This window comes from Chiloscyllium plagiosum, chromosome 1, assembly GCF_004010195.1.
Source record: "Chiloscyllium plagiosum isolate BGI_BamShark_2017 chromosome 1, ASM401019v2, whole genome shotgun sequence".
NCBI classification, from domain to species: Eukaryota; Metazoa; Chordata; class Chondrichthyes; order Orectolobiformes; family Hemiscylliidae; genus Chiloscyllium; species Chiloscyllium plagiosum.
Window position 1 is genome coordinate 90,957,189 of NC_057710.1, and position 17,834 is coordinate 90,975,022.

The 17,834-nt window shown below is 39.7% G+C and overlaps 1 protein-coding gene across 1 annotated transcript in view; it reads right to left on the reverse strand.

The window, feature by feature from the left end:
* The window catches only part of gabrb1 (gamma-aminobutyric acid type A receptor subunit beta1), a 286,470-nt gene that overhangs the window by 72,650 nt on the left and 195,986 nt on the right, over positions 1 to 17,834 (reverse strand). The window contains exon 6 of the mRNA XM_043691745.1: positions 14,885 to 14,967. Within this exon, the coding sequence (XP_043547680.1) occupies positions 14,885 to 14,967 (83 nt within the window). The remainder of the gene's footprint in view (positions 1 to 14,884; positions 14,968 to 17,834) is intronic.

Here is a 17,834-nt window from a genome sequence, read left to right on the forward strand (position 1 = left end):
CTCCTTCCTATCGGAAAGATGTTGTGAAACTTGAAAGGGAGAAAAGATTTACAAGGATGTTGCCAGGGTTGGGGGATTTGAGCTATAGGGAGAGGTTAAATAGGCTGGAACTGTCTTCCCTGGAGCATCAGAGGCTGAGGGGTGACTGTATAGAGGTTGATAAAATCATGAGGGGCATGGATAGGATAAATAGACAAAGTCTGTTCCCTGGGGTGGGTGAGTCCAGAACTAGAGGGCATAGGTTAGGGTGAGAGGGGAAAGATATAAATGAGACCTAAGGGGCAACATTTTCACGCAGAGGGTGGTACATGTCTGGAATGAGCTGCCAGAAGAAGTGGTGGAGGCCATTACAATTGCAACATTTAAAAGGCATCTGGATGGGTATATGAATAGGAAGGGTTTGGAGGGATATGAGCCGGGTGCTGGCAAGTGGGAGTAGATTGGGTTGGGATATCTGGTCGGCATGGATGGGTTGGACCAAAGGGTCTGTTTCTATGCTGTACATCTCGATGACTATGACTCTAAAAGCTTAAAATGTTAAACAACAGTAGATGAGAGAAAATGGGGGGAAATGGAAGAATTTGGCACGAAAGTTTAAGATGCATCAGGTCAGAGTCAGGTGACAACCTCCCTTTGTTTGCAGCTCAGCTGAGCTCAGTTCCCCTGGAGCATTCATGGAATTACTGTCATTCATTGTACATGAATTTAGCTCCTCAAAAGTAGAATCCATGTAATAGTCGACCCCATATATTTAACCTCAAAAATAGACTAAAAGGTTTGACTTTGAATAAGTATATATGGTAAATATTATTGTGCTATATATCTGGTTCATTAGAAATGTTGTAGTACAAGATCCTCTGGAAAATTATGAACATGGGTGGTATTTTTTCAGCCCTTGAATGATATGGGCAATGGCAAACTCATTGGGAAAGTTTAGTGAGATCAGAAAAATGATTTCTTGATGTCATGAAAAGAATTTTCCACCCAAACTTTGAATGACAAGTTGTGAACCTCACTTCTGAGTGGTGAGGGGCCTATTTGCATACATTAGCATCCCATTATTACCCATTCTCAATGACACTTCAATGTTGAGAAATCCCAGGACAACTCCTGTCCAATCTGTACTCCCGTGTTATCACCTCTGCTGGATATGACCAACTGGTGGAACAGAGACATTTCCATGATTAATGATAGTGGTGTCTGGGACACTAACTGTAAAGTGTGCTTATGTGAGTATGACTATGTCAGGGTATTGCTTGACTAGTCAGTGAGCTCTCCCAATTTTGGAACTAGCCCCCAGATGTCATCAAGGAGGTCTTTGCAGGGTTGACAGGGCTGTGTTTACAGTTGTCATTTCCAGTGCCTAGTTTGATGCCAGGTATTCTATCCAGTTTGAATTTTTTGGGACATTTCTCAGCCATTAATACAACTAAGTTGCTTGCTAGACTATTTCAGAGGGTCGGTGGCAGTTAAGCACACTGCTGTAGTTCTGGAGTCACCTGTAGGCCAAACCAGGTAAGGTTGTCAGATTTTCTTCCTAAAGTGAACCACCATTTTTTCACAAGTGACAATGCTTTCATTAATTCCTGAAGTGTTTCACCTGACAAAGGTGAAGCGCTCCGAAAGCTTGTAATTTCAAATAAACCTGTTGGACTATAACCTGGTGCCGTGTGATTTCTGAATTTGTCCACCCCAGTCCAACACCAGCATCTCCACATCATACCTTTGTGTCATTTACAAATTTAACAACAGTGCCCTCTGTTCCCTCATCCAGATCGTTAATCCCAACATGACCCCTACAGAAATCCACTAGTCACTAGCTGCCATCCTGAAAAAGATTCCTTTATCCTGACACTCTGCCTTCTTAGACTTAGCAATCCTCCTTCCCCCTAATACCACGGATGTTTGTCTTATTTAGCATCCTCCTGTGCTGCACCTTGTCAAGGGCTTTCTGGAAAGCCTAATAGACAGTCATGTCCACTCTCTCTCTCCTTTGTCTAACTTGCTTGTTCCCTCCTTAAAAAGTTCTAACAGATTTGTCAGGCATGACCACCCCTTGATGAGGCTGTGCTGATTCAGCCCTATATTACTTCCATTTACTGACTTGAATGAAGAGTCAGAGAATAATGTATCTAAGTTTGTTGATCATATGTACCAGGACAGAAGGGTAAACTGCAGAAGGCCCAAAGGGGCTGCGAAGAGATACAAGTAGGTTAACTGAGTGAGCAACAGGACTGCGCATGGATTTTAATGTCGGGAAGTGTCAAGTTTCATTCACTTTAGTCACAAGAAACAAAAAGCAATGTATTTTTAAAAAGTTATGAAACTTGTACAGGTTGATGTTCAAAGAGATTTGGATGTGCTTGAATAAAGAACTTAAGAAGTTAGCATGTAGATGCTAACCATTAGGTAGTCAAATTACAAGTTTAATACAATTGAAGAGGGTTTTGGTAAGACCACATCTGGAATACTGTCTGCAGTTTTGGATATACTCACATTGGAGACAGTAGAGTGGAGGTTCACTAAAGTACTCCCTGGGATGAAGTAATTTCCCTATGATGAAAGTCTGAGCAAGCTGTATTCATATTCTCGGGAGTTCAGAAGACTGAGTGGTGATCCCAATGAAAAATTAATAAGGTTGTGAAAGGACTTGACGGGGTGGATGCTGAGAAATTGTTTCCACTGGTCAGGGAGCCGAAACACAAGGGCACAGTCTCAAGGTAAGAGGTTGAACTTCGAGGACAGAAATGAGAGGATATTATTTCACTCAGAGGGTTGCCAAATATTGGGAATTCTCTGTCCAGAGGGTTTTCAAATCTCTGTTGTTGTGATCAGCAAAGCAAGATTAATGAGTCATCTGGTCTAATCCTACTCTTGTTTCTTGTGTTCCTGTGAAAGGTTTCTGCTGCTCTCCTGGACATTTCCTATCATAACTGAATTCTGAACAGAGTAATTGTTTCAGGAACCTGTGATCAGCAAAGCAAGATTAATGAGTCATCTGGTCTAATCCTATTCTTGTTTCTTGTGTTCCTGTGAAAGTTTTCTGCTGCTCTCCTGGACATTTCCTATCATAACTGAATTCTGAACAGAGTAATTGTTTCAGGAACCTGGTGCCAGGAACACATGGAGCACAATGGAGTTGATTTTGAGTGTTTTGTACCTTTATGCTGGCATTTAGTTTGGGAGGACACTTCTGTTGGACCATCTTTCTTGCTATCAAACTTGTACAGATACTGCTGGTGGTTCTTCTCCATTACTTTGAGGTGCCCGCTGTGTGTTGGCCAAGTCTTCAAAGCATATACAGAATCATAAGGATCACTGCTTCCATGACCTTAATTTGGGTTTGGTACTCTGTTCCTCAACTGGCCAATAGCTGAGCTGGCACTTTGGAGTTCAGGATGAATTTCATCATCTCTGTCTACATTCTTATGTATCATTATTCAAATCAACTCCCTAATGATCATATCAGAATACAACATTACTTCTCGAACTCCCCACTCATTATTCATCAATATGCACCATAATGGAATGCAAACTGTGAAGGCAATTTCACATTTAACATATGAATTTTTCAAAAAAATTAACATATTATTTTATTCAAGTGCTTAACAGGTCAAATAATATAGTTTAACAATAACTGCAGTCAGTTATGGTGCTAGTTTCCTTATAATTAGCTTTTGCCCTTCAAAAATCGGATAATGACGCTGCACTGATAATTAGACTATATTTATGAGCATAAGCAATGCAGAGAATATATTCAAACCCCTTCCAAAAAACCCCAACATTATTCTTCTACCAGTTAAGAAATATCCATGTATGATTCTAACTGAATTGTTCCATCGCAAAAATACAGATATTTTGGTGTATTTGTTTTGTACCATTTTCCTCCGAAGTGAGATGACAGCAGACTGATTGGCCTTAATGTTTTATTATTTTGCACTATGTTTGCATCAATGTTTTATAGCAGTGATACATTTATCATTTATACCTGCATCCATCTGGAAAGATCACTGGCTGCCTTATTCCACATACATGAAACTGGGCTTACGAAATATTTTGCGAGGAAAGTGAACAAAATCTTAATGCACCACATAGTTATGTAACGTATTAGCTACCTGCAAATATCAGACCAGAATTTATATGGGGTAAGTTTTCAATTTACTGCTAAGATAAATGTCCATTGCAGACACACTGCCCAATCAGTGGAAATCCAGGTTGGGTGTTTCTATAATGGGTAGCTAGTCTGAAAAATCTGATTTATGCTTGGATATTGAATTGAATATTTACTGCAATAACTTCTTATTCAGAGCATAATACTTGTACTGGATGCTTAATTGGAATTACAAAACAAAAATAGATCATTTTCATGTCCATTATATAAAATTTATGAATACCAAGAGGACAGTTGTATTATCCAGCGAGCAGGGATCTTAGTTAAGGATAAGTGCATTTCTAGCAACTGTCAGAATAGAAAGATCGACTTTCATATCAGTCTTGATCGACTCGGAAAACATTATACTTTCAAGTTATTTCCTGGCCTTTCTTTTGATGTATCATGCACTATTTCTTATTATAGAGAGGGCAGCTTACCTGGTCAGAGAATGCTGCTACTATTGTTTCAGGATATTAGAATGTATACGTTAATGAATAAGACTTCCCTATTTTTCCAATTGTTGCTTGTACTGTCACTGAATACCATTGGCTCAATTGGTAGTATTCGTGCCTTTAAGTTAGCTAGTTGTCCGTCTAAGTCCCACTTCAGGACCTTTCCATACTACCTTACAACACTAAAGGACTGCTGTATTAAATGTGGTGCAGTCCAAGAATGGAAAGTAACCAAGGTTCTGACTGTCTTTCAGGTGGATGTGAAAGAAATGCAGCTCTCTCTGAAGAAGATCACAGATTCGATCTGAGCTTCTTCCCCCATACAATCATATTGTTGTTTGTGAAGCTTTACAAATCCCCTGATAGCATCAATAATTTGCATAAGGCAAGGATTCTAGTGTAGTATTTTGGGAGATATTCCAAGGCACTATTTAAATCTACATCTTTTTTGAGATGGATTAGACTTGATAGTTGCTGAGATGTGGAATTTTTTGAGGTTGTCAGTGGGGTGTGGTGTCTGTGTTATTGAGCAGAGATACATTTGAAATGGCCCACAAGATCAGATCTAGACAACCAGCTCAATGATATTGGGCGCTTATAGCCAAGATTCATTAGTCCCTTGAAAATCATAAAGATGTTAAGGAATCGATTATATTGTATTATATTGTGTTAGCCATTATTCAGAACAGAGAAATAGGCCTTTTAGATCAACACATTTATGCTTAACATAAACCTTGTCCCATTTAATTCTCATCAACACATTTTTCTATTTTTATTTCCTCATGTACCTATCTAGTTTCCCCTATCAAATACAAATGAAACATTTGAGTAACAAGAAAATTGCTTCTATCAGGCAGTGGACACAGGTCCTGCTCTGTTTGCTTCTCACCCAGTGTAACTGGCCATACAACAACACGAACAGAAAAGTGTATGTAAGTCACATACTGCTCATGAATTTACAGCTGTCATCATTTAACCTTTAGTTGTGAAGAATAGAAAGATCATCAAAGTCGACATTCCAGAAGTAACATTCTGATCTCATCAATTTCAATTCATAGTAGTGCCAGATAGGCTGTTAAGTAGAGTACGTAGGCTACATAGGAACTTTTTGTGTGTGTGTGTGGGTTATTCTGCCTTAGCATGATTCTGCCTTTGTAGTCACATCTTTTCATTTATACAAACAGTGGCATCTTTAATTATGGAATTTTATGACAATCCTTCATGTGGCAACAACATCAATAGAAATTGACAGAAGAACCCAAAGTGATGTTGCAGATTGGAGTTGTGGTTGATAGGATATGGGTTGCGGTAGGATAAAGAATGAAATGGCAGTTCTCATGACAGAGCTGAACCCATTGTGGAAGCCACCATCTTCTCCATTGAGAAAAAGGTAAAATTTGAGAAGCCAAGGTGAGATAAATTTGTTAAAGCTGCTAAATCTGCTCAAATTTTATAAATATTTAAATTAATATACATCATTTTACATGATCAAAGTTGAATGATAGCCAGAATACCATTCAGCAATATTTAAACAGAAATCAACATCATCATTCAAAAAAATTAAGAAGTCAGAATATTGAGAAACATATCAACCATGATTGAATGGCAGAATAACTCAATGGGCCAAATGGCCTAAATCCACTCATATATCTTATGGTCTTAACAGGCAGGGCCAGGATAATGAACTGGCATTCTGAAGTTCATTTATTTTAAGGCAAGGAGTATAACAGATAAGGCAGATAAATTTAAAGTCTGCATTAGTACCTGGGACTATGATGTGAAAGCCATTACAGGAATGTGGTTGAAAGAAGGCAGGATTACAGCTTAACGTTCCAAAGTTTAAATGTTTAAGGAGTGATACAGAAGGATGTAAAAGGGATGCAGGAGTTGGATTATTGACTAAGGAAAATATCACAGCTGTACTGGAGAGGACATATTGGATGGCGCATCTAGCAAGGCAATATGGGTAGAACTCAGGAATAAGGAATATGCAAATACTATGGTGGGGTTATATTATAGGCCTCCCAATAACTAGTGGCAGATAGAGGAACAGACATGTAAGCAGATCATGGAAAGATGTAAAAACATCAGGGTTGTTGTAATGGGTGATTTTAACTTCCCCGATATTGATTGGGACTCCTGTTGTGCCGGGGGCTTAGATGGGGCAGAATTTGTTAGGTGCATTCAGGAGGGTTTCCTGAAAAAATAGTCCAACTAGAGAAAGGGCTGTACTAAACTTTGTAATGGGGAATGAGCCTGACCAGATGATTGAAGTTTCAGTGGGGAATAGTAATCATAATTCCATAAGTTTTAAGATAGGTATGTATGAGGATAAAACTGGTCTTTAGGTGAAAGTGGAAAATTGTGCACAGGCTAACTATAACAATATTAGGCAAGAATAGGAGAAATTAGATCAGGGACAGCTATTTGAGAATAATCTATATCTGACATGTTGGAGTTTTTCACAGGCCAGTAATACAAAGCTCAGGACCAACATCTTCCTGTGAGGATGAAATATAAGGATGGCAAGATTTGGGAACCTTGGATGACAAGACAGTATGACAAGTATAATCAAAAAAAGAAAGAAAACATTTTCAAGATTTAGGAAACTGAAATCAGACAAGGCCCTTGTAAAATATAAAGGAAGCAGGAAAACCTTAAACAAGGAATTAGGAGGGCTGATGGCGGCCATGAAATGTCCTTGTCAAGTAGGATTAAGTAGATTCCCAAAGCATTATATATGTGCATAAAAAGCAATAGGGTAACTGAGGAAAGGGTAGATTCACTCAGAACAAAGGAGGAAATTTATGCATGGAAGCAGAGGAAGTGCGTGAGGTCCTTAATGAATACTTTGCATCAGTATTCACTAAGTGGAAAGGAATGGATAATGGTAAAATTAGGGCTAGGAATGTTGATATTCAAGGGCAAATTGATATTAAGAAGAAGGTATTTTGGCTGTCTTTAAAAGCATTAAGGTAGGTAAATCCCCAGGGCCTGATGAGATTTATCCCAGGATACTTAGGGACATAATGGAAGAGATTGTGGGGCCTTGACAGGTATCATTGTATCCTGTTTAGCCACAAGTGAGATTCCAGAAGACTGGAGAATAGACAACGTTGTTCCTTTGTTCAAGACAGGCAACAGGGATAATCCAGGAAGCTATAGGCTTGTGAACCTTACATCAGTTGTAGGAAAACTATTGGAGAAGATTCTTAGGGACAGGATTTACTCACATTTGGAATAATATGGACTGATTAGTGATAGGCATCATTGTTTTGAGTGGAGGAGGTCAGGTTTCACAAACTTGATTGCGTTTTTTGAGCAAGTGACAAAGATAATTGATGAGGGCAGGGTGGTGGATGTTGTCTACATGGACTTTAGCAAGGCATTTGACAAGGTTCCTCATGGCAGGCTGATACAGAAGGTGAAGTCACACGGGATCTGCAGTGAGCTGGCTTAGTCATAGAAGACAGAGAGTTGTTTTTCTAGCCACCAGGATACATGAACACCAACTAACCACAAAAAGACATGACCCTCTCTCACTAGTATCCTCACATACGGATGAAGAAGGACACCACTTTGATTGCGACAACACATCCGTCCTAGGACAAGCTAAACAAAGACATGCATGAGAATTCCTAGAAGCATGGCATCCAAGCGGAACTCTATCAACAAACACATAGAGTTAGACCCCATCTACCACCCCCTGAGAAAAGGAGCAGGAAGTGACTTCACACCATATTCCACTGCTTGGCCCAATACATGTGTTACATTTAGATTCACACATGTATTGGGACATAATTTTTAACCGTTTCACCACATTCCACTGCTTGGCCCAATACATGTGTTACATTATGATTCACACATGTATTGGGACATAATTTTACACCACAAGGTCTAATACAGGAGGGAAGTATATAGTAACTGGCAGAACACTTAAAAGCATTATTTTACAGAGGAATCTAGGCATACAGGTTCACAGTTCCTTGAAAGTGGCAACACAAGTGGATAACATGGCCAAAACAAATGTAGCACATTTATCTACATCATTTGGGGCACACAGTATAAAAAATGGCAAGTCATTTTGCAGCTGTACAGAACTTTAATTTAGCCATGTTTGAAATACTGTGTACAGTTCTGGTCTCCACACTGTTACAAGAATATAAAGGTTTTGGAGAGGGCATAGAAAAAGTTTACCAGGATATTGCCTAGTTTGGAGGGAATTAGCAATGAGGAGAAATTGGACAAACTTGGTTTATTTTCACTTGAACATTGGAGGCTATGGGGCAACCTGATAGAAGTTACCAAAATTATGAGAGGCATGGATAGAATGGATAGTCAGAATCCTTTTCCCAGGATAGAAATTACCATTGCCTGGGAATGTAGGTTAAAGGTAAAAGGTGGAAAATTTAAAGGAGACATGAGAGGCAGGTTTTTTTTTTACACAGAGGGTGGTAAGTGTCTGGAATGCACTGCTAGAGGAGGTGGTACAAGCAGATAGGATAGCAATATTTAAGAGATATTTTGACAAATGCATGAATAGGCAGAGAACAGAGGGACATGGATCATGTAGAGGCAAAAGGTTTTTGCTTTGGAAAGGCGATATGCATCTGTGTAGGCTGGGTGGGTTGAGGGGCCTGTTTCTGTGCTATACTGTTCTATGTTCTATGTTGTGTCATACCAACACCATTCGGAATCAGGACCCAGGAATGATCACAGTGTTGAATTCCCAATCACAAGCAAAATTCCAATTCATTGTTTCTTTCTCCATAAATGCTTCATGGCCTATTTTAGATATAGGCAGCAAAATTGAGCTCAAAGTTGCATCAGTTTTCTGATTTGAATTCATGCTTTGAATTTTTGAAAACATATTTGCATAGTTGTGCGCATAAAACCATTTGTGAATTAGCCCAATTGGGCAGTATTTTGGAACGTAATCTTGTTTGATTGAAATGTAAAATATTATTTGATATATTTAAGAGTGGTAATTGGTTTTGTTAATATAGCTGAAAAGGATCTATCACAAAAAAATAATTTGTAATGAGTGTCTAGTACACTAGGTCTTCATAGCCCATTTTAACTGAAAAATCAGTTACAAATCCATGCAGAACTATTTATTTTTTCACTGAGGTACTCTAGTAGGCTTTTCAGGAGAAGGTCATTTAGATTAGATTACATTACATTACAGTGTGGAAACAGGCCCTTCGGCCCAACAAGTCCACACCGACCCGCCGAAGCGAAACCCACCCATACCCCTACATTTACCCCTTACCTAACACTATGGGCAATTTAGCATGGCCAATTCACCTGACCTGCACATCTTTTGAATTGTGGGAGGAAACCGGAGCACCCGGAGGAAGCCCACCCAGACACGGGGAGAACGTGCAAACTCCACACAGTCAGTCGCCTGAGGCGGGAATTGAACCCGGGTCTCCGGCGCTGTGAGGCAGCAGTGCTAACCACTGCCACCGTGCCGCCCACCATGAAAACTTGGCTTGTGCTAAATGTAATTTTTGCTTTAGATACAGCTTATCGTTTGCGAAGTGTGTTTGCCTCCAGCAGGGTATCTTGCCATTACAATGCTTATATTGTCCCTCATAAGATAAGGATATAAGCATGGATTACATGGTATTGAAGGATTCAACAGACGCTTGTTACAACTAGCTATTATGGACAGTTACTATATTCACAGATACAGATGTGACTGGGCTGATATTCAGCTATTTAGTTACAAAATAGTAGCATGCTTCAAATGATCCCATGAAAGATGGTGTCTAAGACCTTTATGCTGTCATGTTGCATATAGCGATAGTATGTTCCTTAGAGGTGTATTGATATCTTTGGTCTGTTAAAGTCATGTTAATATATTGACTCATTTCTGCCATGAAAAAATAGATACAATTATATACAATTAGTTTTGAACTTATCTAACTGTCTGGTGATAGAAATAATCAGCAGGCTTCAAAACTCAACATGTGATTTAATGAAATTATTGAAGTAACATCAAGTGAGGAAAACAACACATTCTCTTTTATTCTGACTCCTGTATTACTTTTTGTTTCTTTAGTTTAATACCTTTATTGTGATTGAAAGAATGCAAAGCATAGTATTCTGTCAATGGTGGCAACTATGAGTAAAATCTTATGTAATCCATTCATTTTGTGAGGCTCTCTGATGTTATGTGACTGTGAATCTGTTTATTTAGAGTCTCAGTACAATTCCTAATAAGCGTCACTGGGTGGCACTGTACCAATGCATTTGCTTCGACAAGGTGGATTAATTGGTAAAGAAAGGCATTTTATTTTCATTTTTGCTGTCCTAATTGGCAATCTATTGCATTCCATCCTCAATGAGTATCTTTTTCTAACACACTTCAATGAAAATACCTTCTGATTATCCCTTCTTCTGACTCCTCCAACAATTCTGGCTGCTCTATCTCCTTCTCTAACTCATGTTATTTGTGCATCATCTCCCGTCCCCTCACTGTCTCTTCTCCATTCTCAGTTCACCCATCCTGTGCTCTTCTACCATTCTCTTCATGCCCTCATCCATGCCCTCCTCTCTCTGTATCTATCTTACTAACTCCTTTGATTATCATCAATTACATCATCTCCTCCATACTCAATATGTAAATGTACATAATATAAAAAAAAGGGAGCATGGTTGATAATGTAGAATGAAAGTTGTAGACTGCAGGAAGATATTAATGGAATAGTCGAATGGAATTCAGTTTGAAAAGTTGTGATGTAATGTATTTAGGGAAGACAAAAAAACAATACAGTACATAATCAACAAAGTTAAAAATCACACAACACCAGGTTATAATCCAACAGGTTTAATTGGAAGCACACTAGCTTTCGGAGCGACGCTCCTTCATCAGGTGATTGTCACCTGGATTGTCATCAGGACAATCACCTGATGAAGGAGCGTCGCTCCGAAAGCTAGTGTGCTTCCAATTAAACCTGTTGGACTATAACCTGGTGTTGTGTGATTTTTAACTTTGTACACCCCAGTCCAACACCGGCATCTCCGAATCATAATCAACAATGATATGCTAATTGATTTCAAAGATCAGAGGGTCTTTGGAGTATAGGACAAAGATACCTGAAGGTGACTGGGTAAATGGATTAGGTTAAGAAGGTATATGAAAGATATTATTTAATTATACCATTTGGCTATCCAATAAAGTAGCAGAATTAGGCCATTGACTTTGCTCTGCCATTCAATCATGGCTGATATGCTTTTTCAATGCCATTCTTCTGCCTTCTCCCTGTATCTCTTGATCTCATTACTAATCAGGAATCTATGTATCTCTGTCTTAATTGCATTCAATGACTTGGCCTCCACAGCCTTGTGTGGCAATGATTTCCACAGATTCATCACCTTATAGCTGAAGAAATACCTTCGCATCTCAGTTTGAAAGAGTTGTCCGTTCACTCTGAGGCTGTGGCCTTGAGTCTTAGTCTCTCCTCCTAGAGGAAATATCTTCTCCAAATCCACTCTCTCCAGGTCTAACTATATTTTGTTAGTTCGAACGAGCTCTCCCCTCATCCTTCTAAACTTCATTGAATGCAGACCCAGAGTCTTCAACTGCTCCTCATATGACAAACCTTTCAACCCCAGGATCATTCTTGTAAACCTCCTCTGGACCCCCTCCTATACCAATACAATGCCTTAGATATGAAGCCAAAAACTGCTCACAATATTCTAAATGCCGTCTGGCCAGAGTGACATACAGCCTCAGCAGTATGTCCCTGCTCTTGTATTCTAGCCCTCTTTAAATGAATACTAACATTTCATTTTCCTTCCAAACAACTAACTGAGCACGCATGTTAATCTTAAGAGAATCCTGAACTTGGACTCCTAAGTTTCTTTGTGGTTCAGATTTTCAAAGCCTTTCCCCTCCTGGAAAACAATATATGCCTCTATTTCAATTGACATTCAATGACATTGATATCATTGAATCCCCCACTATCCTGGGAATTACTAGAAACCGAATGGATTTGCCAGATAAATACAATGGCTATAAGACCAGGTCAGAGGCTTAGAATTCTGCAGTGAATAACTCTCCTCCTGTATCCCCAAAGCCTGATCATCATCTACAAGGCATAAATCGGGATGATGATGATGGATTATTCCCCACTGGATAAATACAGCTCTAACAATACTCAAGAAGCTTGATACCATCCATGAGAAAGCAGTCTGCTTGATTGACATCACATTGATTATCTTTCTAAAACCATGCACTCTACTATTTAAAAGGACAAGGGCAGCTGGTACGTGGGAACACCACTTCTAACTGTAAGTTCCTTCCAAGTTATGTACCATCCTGAGTTGGAAATATATTGCTGTTCTACCATAGTCATTGCTTCACTGTCACTTATCAGAACCTTGGAGCTGTCTTCCTAACAGCACTATAGGTGTATCTATACCTGAAGGACTTGCAGCAGTTCAAAAAGGCAGCTCCCTTCAGGGAAATGCAAGAAATGCTGGTCTAGCCAGTGATGCTCACAGCCCATGAATGAATGAAGAAAAACAACTTATTCAGTCTAATTCCTGCCTTTTCCGTCATGTTTTCTCTCTTCAGATAATACCCAACTGCCTTTTGAAAGTCTTGATTGAGTCTGCCTTCACCACAATCCCAGTCAGTGAATTCCACATCCTAACCACTTGCTGCTACTTTCTCGTGTTACCATTGCTTCTTTTATCAATCAGCATCCTCTGGTTCTTAATCCTGTTACCGGGAATGGTTTCTTCCTATCTACTGTGTACAAACCTGTTAAGTTGTTGAATACATCTGACAAATCTTACTGTTCCCAGGTTTTTCAATCTATCTACATAACTGGAATTCAACATCTCTGGTAAGCATTCTCATTAATTTTTTCTGAATTCTTTCAAATGCCTTCATCTCCTTCCTAAAGTGTAATTCCTAGAACTAGGCACAATTATCAGTTTAAGTGAAACCAATGCTTTATACATGATCATCAAAACTTACTTGCTTTGGTACTGAATGCTTTTATTTATAAAACTAGGATCCTGTGTTCTTTATTTTCATTTACTCAATATGTCCTGTCATCTTCTATTTATATATAGGAGGAGAAAGTGAGGTCTGCAGATGCTGGAGATCAGAGCTGAAAATGTGTTGCTGGAAAAGCGCAGCAGGTCAGGCAGCATCTAGGGAACAGGAGAATCGACGTTTCGGGCATAAGCCCTTCTTCAGGAATCCTGAATTTCCTGAAGAAGGGCTTATGCCCGAAACGTCGATTCTCCTGTTCCCTGGATGCTGCCTGACCTGCTGCGCTTTTCCAGCAACACATTTTCAGCTCTATTTATATATATGCATATATATAAACGTCTTGGTTGTCCTGCTCCTTTATCCCATTTGGATATATAATCTTGACATTATACCGTCTTTCTATGTTCTTTCGACCAAAATGATAAATGGATTTTATAGCATAGATACAGTGAAAGTATTTCTTCTTTTTGTGATGTTCACACCAAAATCAGAGCTTGTTCACCTGGGTGTGAAATCTGAAAACACGGATTCACACAAAATGTAGAGAAAATCTAGGACTCTTTCTTGAAAAGGCTGTGGATAATAGAATAATTGAAATTTTCAAGGCTGGGATTGGTTAGTTCAGTGCATTAAGAGATATGGAGTAAAATAAATTAAATCAAATTTAGCTACATGATCAAATTGAATGACAGAATATGTCTAAGGGGCTGAATAGCCCACTCTTGTCCCTGTGTGCTGAAATGGGTGGCTTATTGAATTTTGCTGTTATAAAACTGTTGCCCTGCACTGAGAGATTTATCTATCATTGATGATTAGGACTGTGACTTTTCATATGATGGACAGGCACTACAATATTTTGAAGTGCTGTGTCTAATGCCTAATGTTCAACTACTGAGGAGAGGTAAAAAGAAGTGCTCGTAAATTAAGTTAATTTGATGTTTTAAAAATGTGTTTTATGTCTTCCCAGACTGTGAAACCTATGCACAGCCGTGTATGTGCTGGATTTGAACTTTAGCTAATTCTATATCTTGCATCTGCTCAGCATTTTGAGCTTGGCAAGGACTGAACAAGTGTCATCTAAGATACAGCTTTCTGAACAAATCTGCTAATACCATGGCTTCAGACCAGAAATGTGGTAAATATTAACATATGGTTTTCAATGAGCTAGGTATTAGTTAAGTAGTTTGTCATCACAACACCACAACTTGATCTCAATCATTACTACGTTACAATGAGAACAAAGAACCCTATTAGCAAACTTACAGCTTTCTATTTCAAGTGTGCAGTTTTGCTCATCCAAGGGGTACCTCCTCAGATCCATCATACATGCTGCTGTCGTTGTGATTCTGCAACAGAAGAATATAATACGTTTTAAAGAGGTTTTGATAAACCTTCCAGCAGCATTGATTATTTATTGCTATTTTGTTTGGCCATATCATGACTGCACTATCACCCCTCACAATACTCTTTGGATAAATCTACACAAGAGCTTAGTATACCATCTAAGGCCAAAAGATTTCATCATAGTTGTGGAATAAGGCAATAAAGAACAGGTGCTGTTCTGACAGTGGGTGGTAGCTATGTTAAATTTATATTTCATACCTATTAACCACACGAGAAATGCTGCCTTCAATTTTATAATCTCCTACACTCTCGGACTTTTGGAAAAGTGAAATTTAAACTCTCAGGATCAAGCAAACCGCTGACATTGCTGGCCTGTTAATTATACTGCACTGGTTTAGGCCATTCATTAGATTCCTGTGGAAGGCTAGTGGGGGCCCAGATTAAATTCAAAGATGTCATTATTGGTATTATGAAGTCAGAGTGCTAGAGATTCATGAAGATGCTTACGTTGTTGGATGCCTGGCAACAGATCCAAGGTGGAGAGTCCAACTTTCCAAGGTACTTAAAGAGATAAAAACAGAAATTGCTGCAAGAGCTCAGTAGGTCTGGCAGCATCTGTGAAAAGAAATCAGTTACCATTTCAGGTCGAGTCACCCGTCCTCAGACACGGAGGAGAATGAATAGCTGCTAAGTGGGGAGTGTTAGTGACTAACAATAGGTCACGTGTAATAGCAGACCATGTGATAACAAGGCCGAGTGCGTGTTTCTCAGGTTCTGAGGAAGGGAGGAAGTAATGTTCCTTTTAGAACTCCTGGCATGTCAGGAAAAATAGGAGCAAACTTCTCAGGTGCTGTAAGTAGTTTCAGGTGCTCCTACCTCCTCTTGGCTGTCAAAATGCCACACCAAATGTTTCTCCTCCCAATTTCTGCCTTAATATCTGACTGACTTAGAACAAACAATGTTAATGGCACGGCTCAAGGCCTTCCTTGTCCTTTAACCCGATTGTTGGCAGATTTATCATCCACCCTCAGACCTCTCATTTTTATTCATTCACAGGACGTGGACTTTGCTGGTTAGGCCAGTATTTATTGTCCATCCAAATTGTCTAGAGGGCAGTTGAGAGTGAACCACATTGCTGTGGGTCTGGAGTCACATGTAGGTCAGACCAGGCAGATTTCCATCTTCAGGGACATTAGTGAACTAGGTGGATTTTTCCTGACAATCAGCAACAACCATCATTAGATTCATAACACAGATTTTTTTTTAAATTGAATCTTTCATCATCTGCCATGGCAAGATTTTGAACCCAGGCACCCAGAGCATTACCTGGATCCCTGGTGTAATATCTAGTGACAATATCATTAGGGCAACGCCTCCCCCTCAATTGTACCCCAAAGCTTCCTCCTCCGCAATCCCCAATTGACTAGTGGGGACCATAGCCACAGGAGCCTATTTATTGCCTATACAAGTAGACCAGATGTTGTGTGGGAATCTGCACATATTCACTTGAGGCTCTGCCATTAAGCTATTAAGTTCAGCAGAGTCTCCATTTCTCTAACTTTGGCAGGTTGTTTACCAGGTACTGGGCTCCTCAAATCCTCCTACATCTCTGTTAGTAAAGGCCAATTGTTCCTCCTTAAGTTGTTTGGAATGTTATGGCACTGACTTTCTTTCTAGATTACATATGAATGTATATGTCATATGTAAATGATATGTATCATATCTGACATGTACACAGACACACATTTGGGAACAATTAGTATGAGTTATGTTGATACCAAGCAGATATCAAGTAAAATTTAAATGGAAAGGAAGTGAAATGTAGCAAGGAATTGATAAGAGCTGATATGTTAAGCTGTTGTGGTTCTGTTCGCCGAGCTGGGAATTTGTGTTGCAGATGTTTCGTCCCCTGTCTTGGTGACATCCTCAGTGTTTGGTATCCTCCTGTGAAGTGCTTCTGTGATCTTTCCTCCGGCATTTGTAGTGGTTTGAATCTGCCGCTTCCGGTTGTCAGTTCCAGCTGTCCGTTTCAGTGGTCGGTATATTGGATCCAGGTCAATGTGCTTATTGATTGAATCTGTGGATGAGTGCCATGCCTCTAGGAATTCCCTGGCTGTTCTCTGTTTGGCTTGTCCTATAATAGTAGTGTTGTCCCAGTCGAATGCATATTGCTTGTCATCTGCGTGTGTGGCTACTAAGGATAGCTGGTCGTGTTGTTTCGTGGCTAGGAAAGATCGCAGAAGCGCTTCATAGGAGGCTCCCAAGCACTGAGGATGTCACAGGAGATGAAACGTCTACAATACAAATTCCCAGCTCGGTGAACAGAACCACAACAACGAGCACCCGAGCTACAAATCTTCTCACAAACTTTGAACACCTATGGGCACGAGACGCTAAGACAAGCCAGGAAATGGGAATCCTGTGCCAACCGCCTAAGCGCCACATACTAACAACTCCAGTTCCTGCATGAATGCCGAAAGAATCGAATCCTTCCACCGTGTGTCAGATACAGACCACCAGTCAACAATCCACAAGCTAGGGACACAGCTAAACAGAACGGATTCAGGATGATCCAGGTAATGATTACAGACGCTCATAACAGACTTCACAAATTCAGACAAGAAATTGCAGGCCAAAAATCGTTAATTTCAAAAACCACCAATCAGGAATGGACCCGGACCATAGAACAGGCCGTCACCACAGGACAGAACAGGACCACACACCGCAAAAAAACGGCACTAAAAGACAAACTAACACACAACAGAGAGGACACCACAACACACACCTGGGTTAGAAACCTCTCCCACAGACAGCTCACAGACACGGAAGGAACAATACTGGCCAAGGGACTCAACTACAACCACAGGGA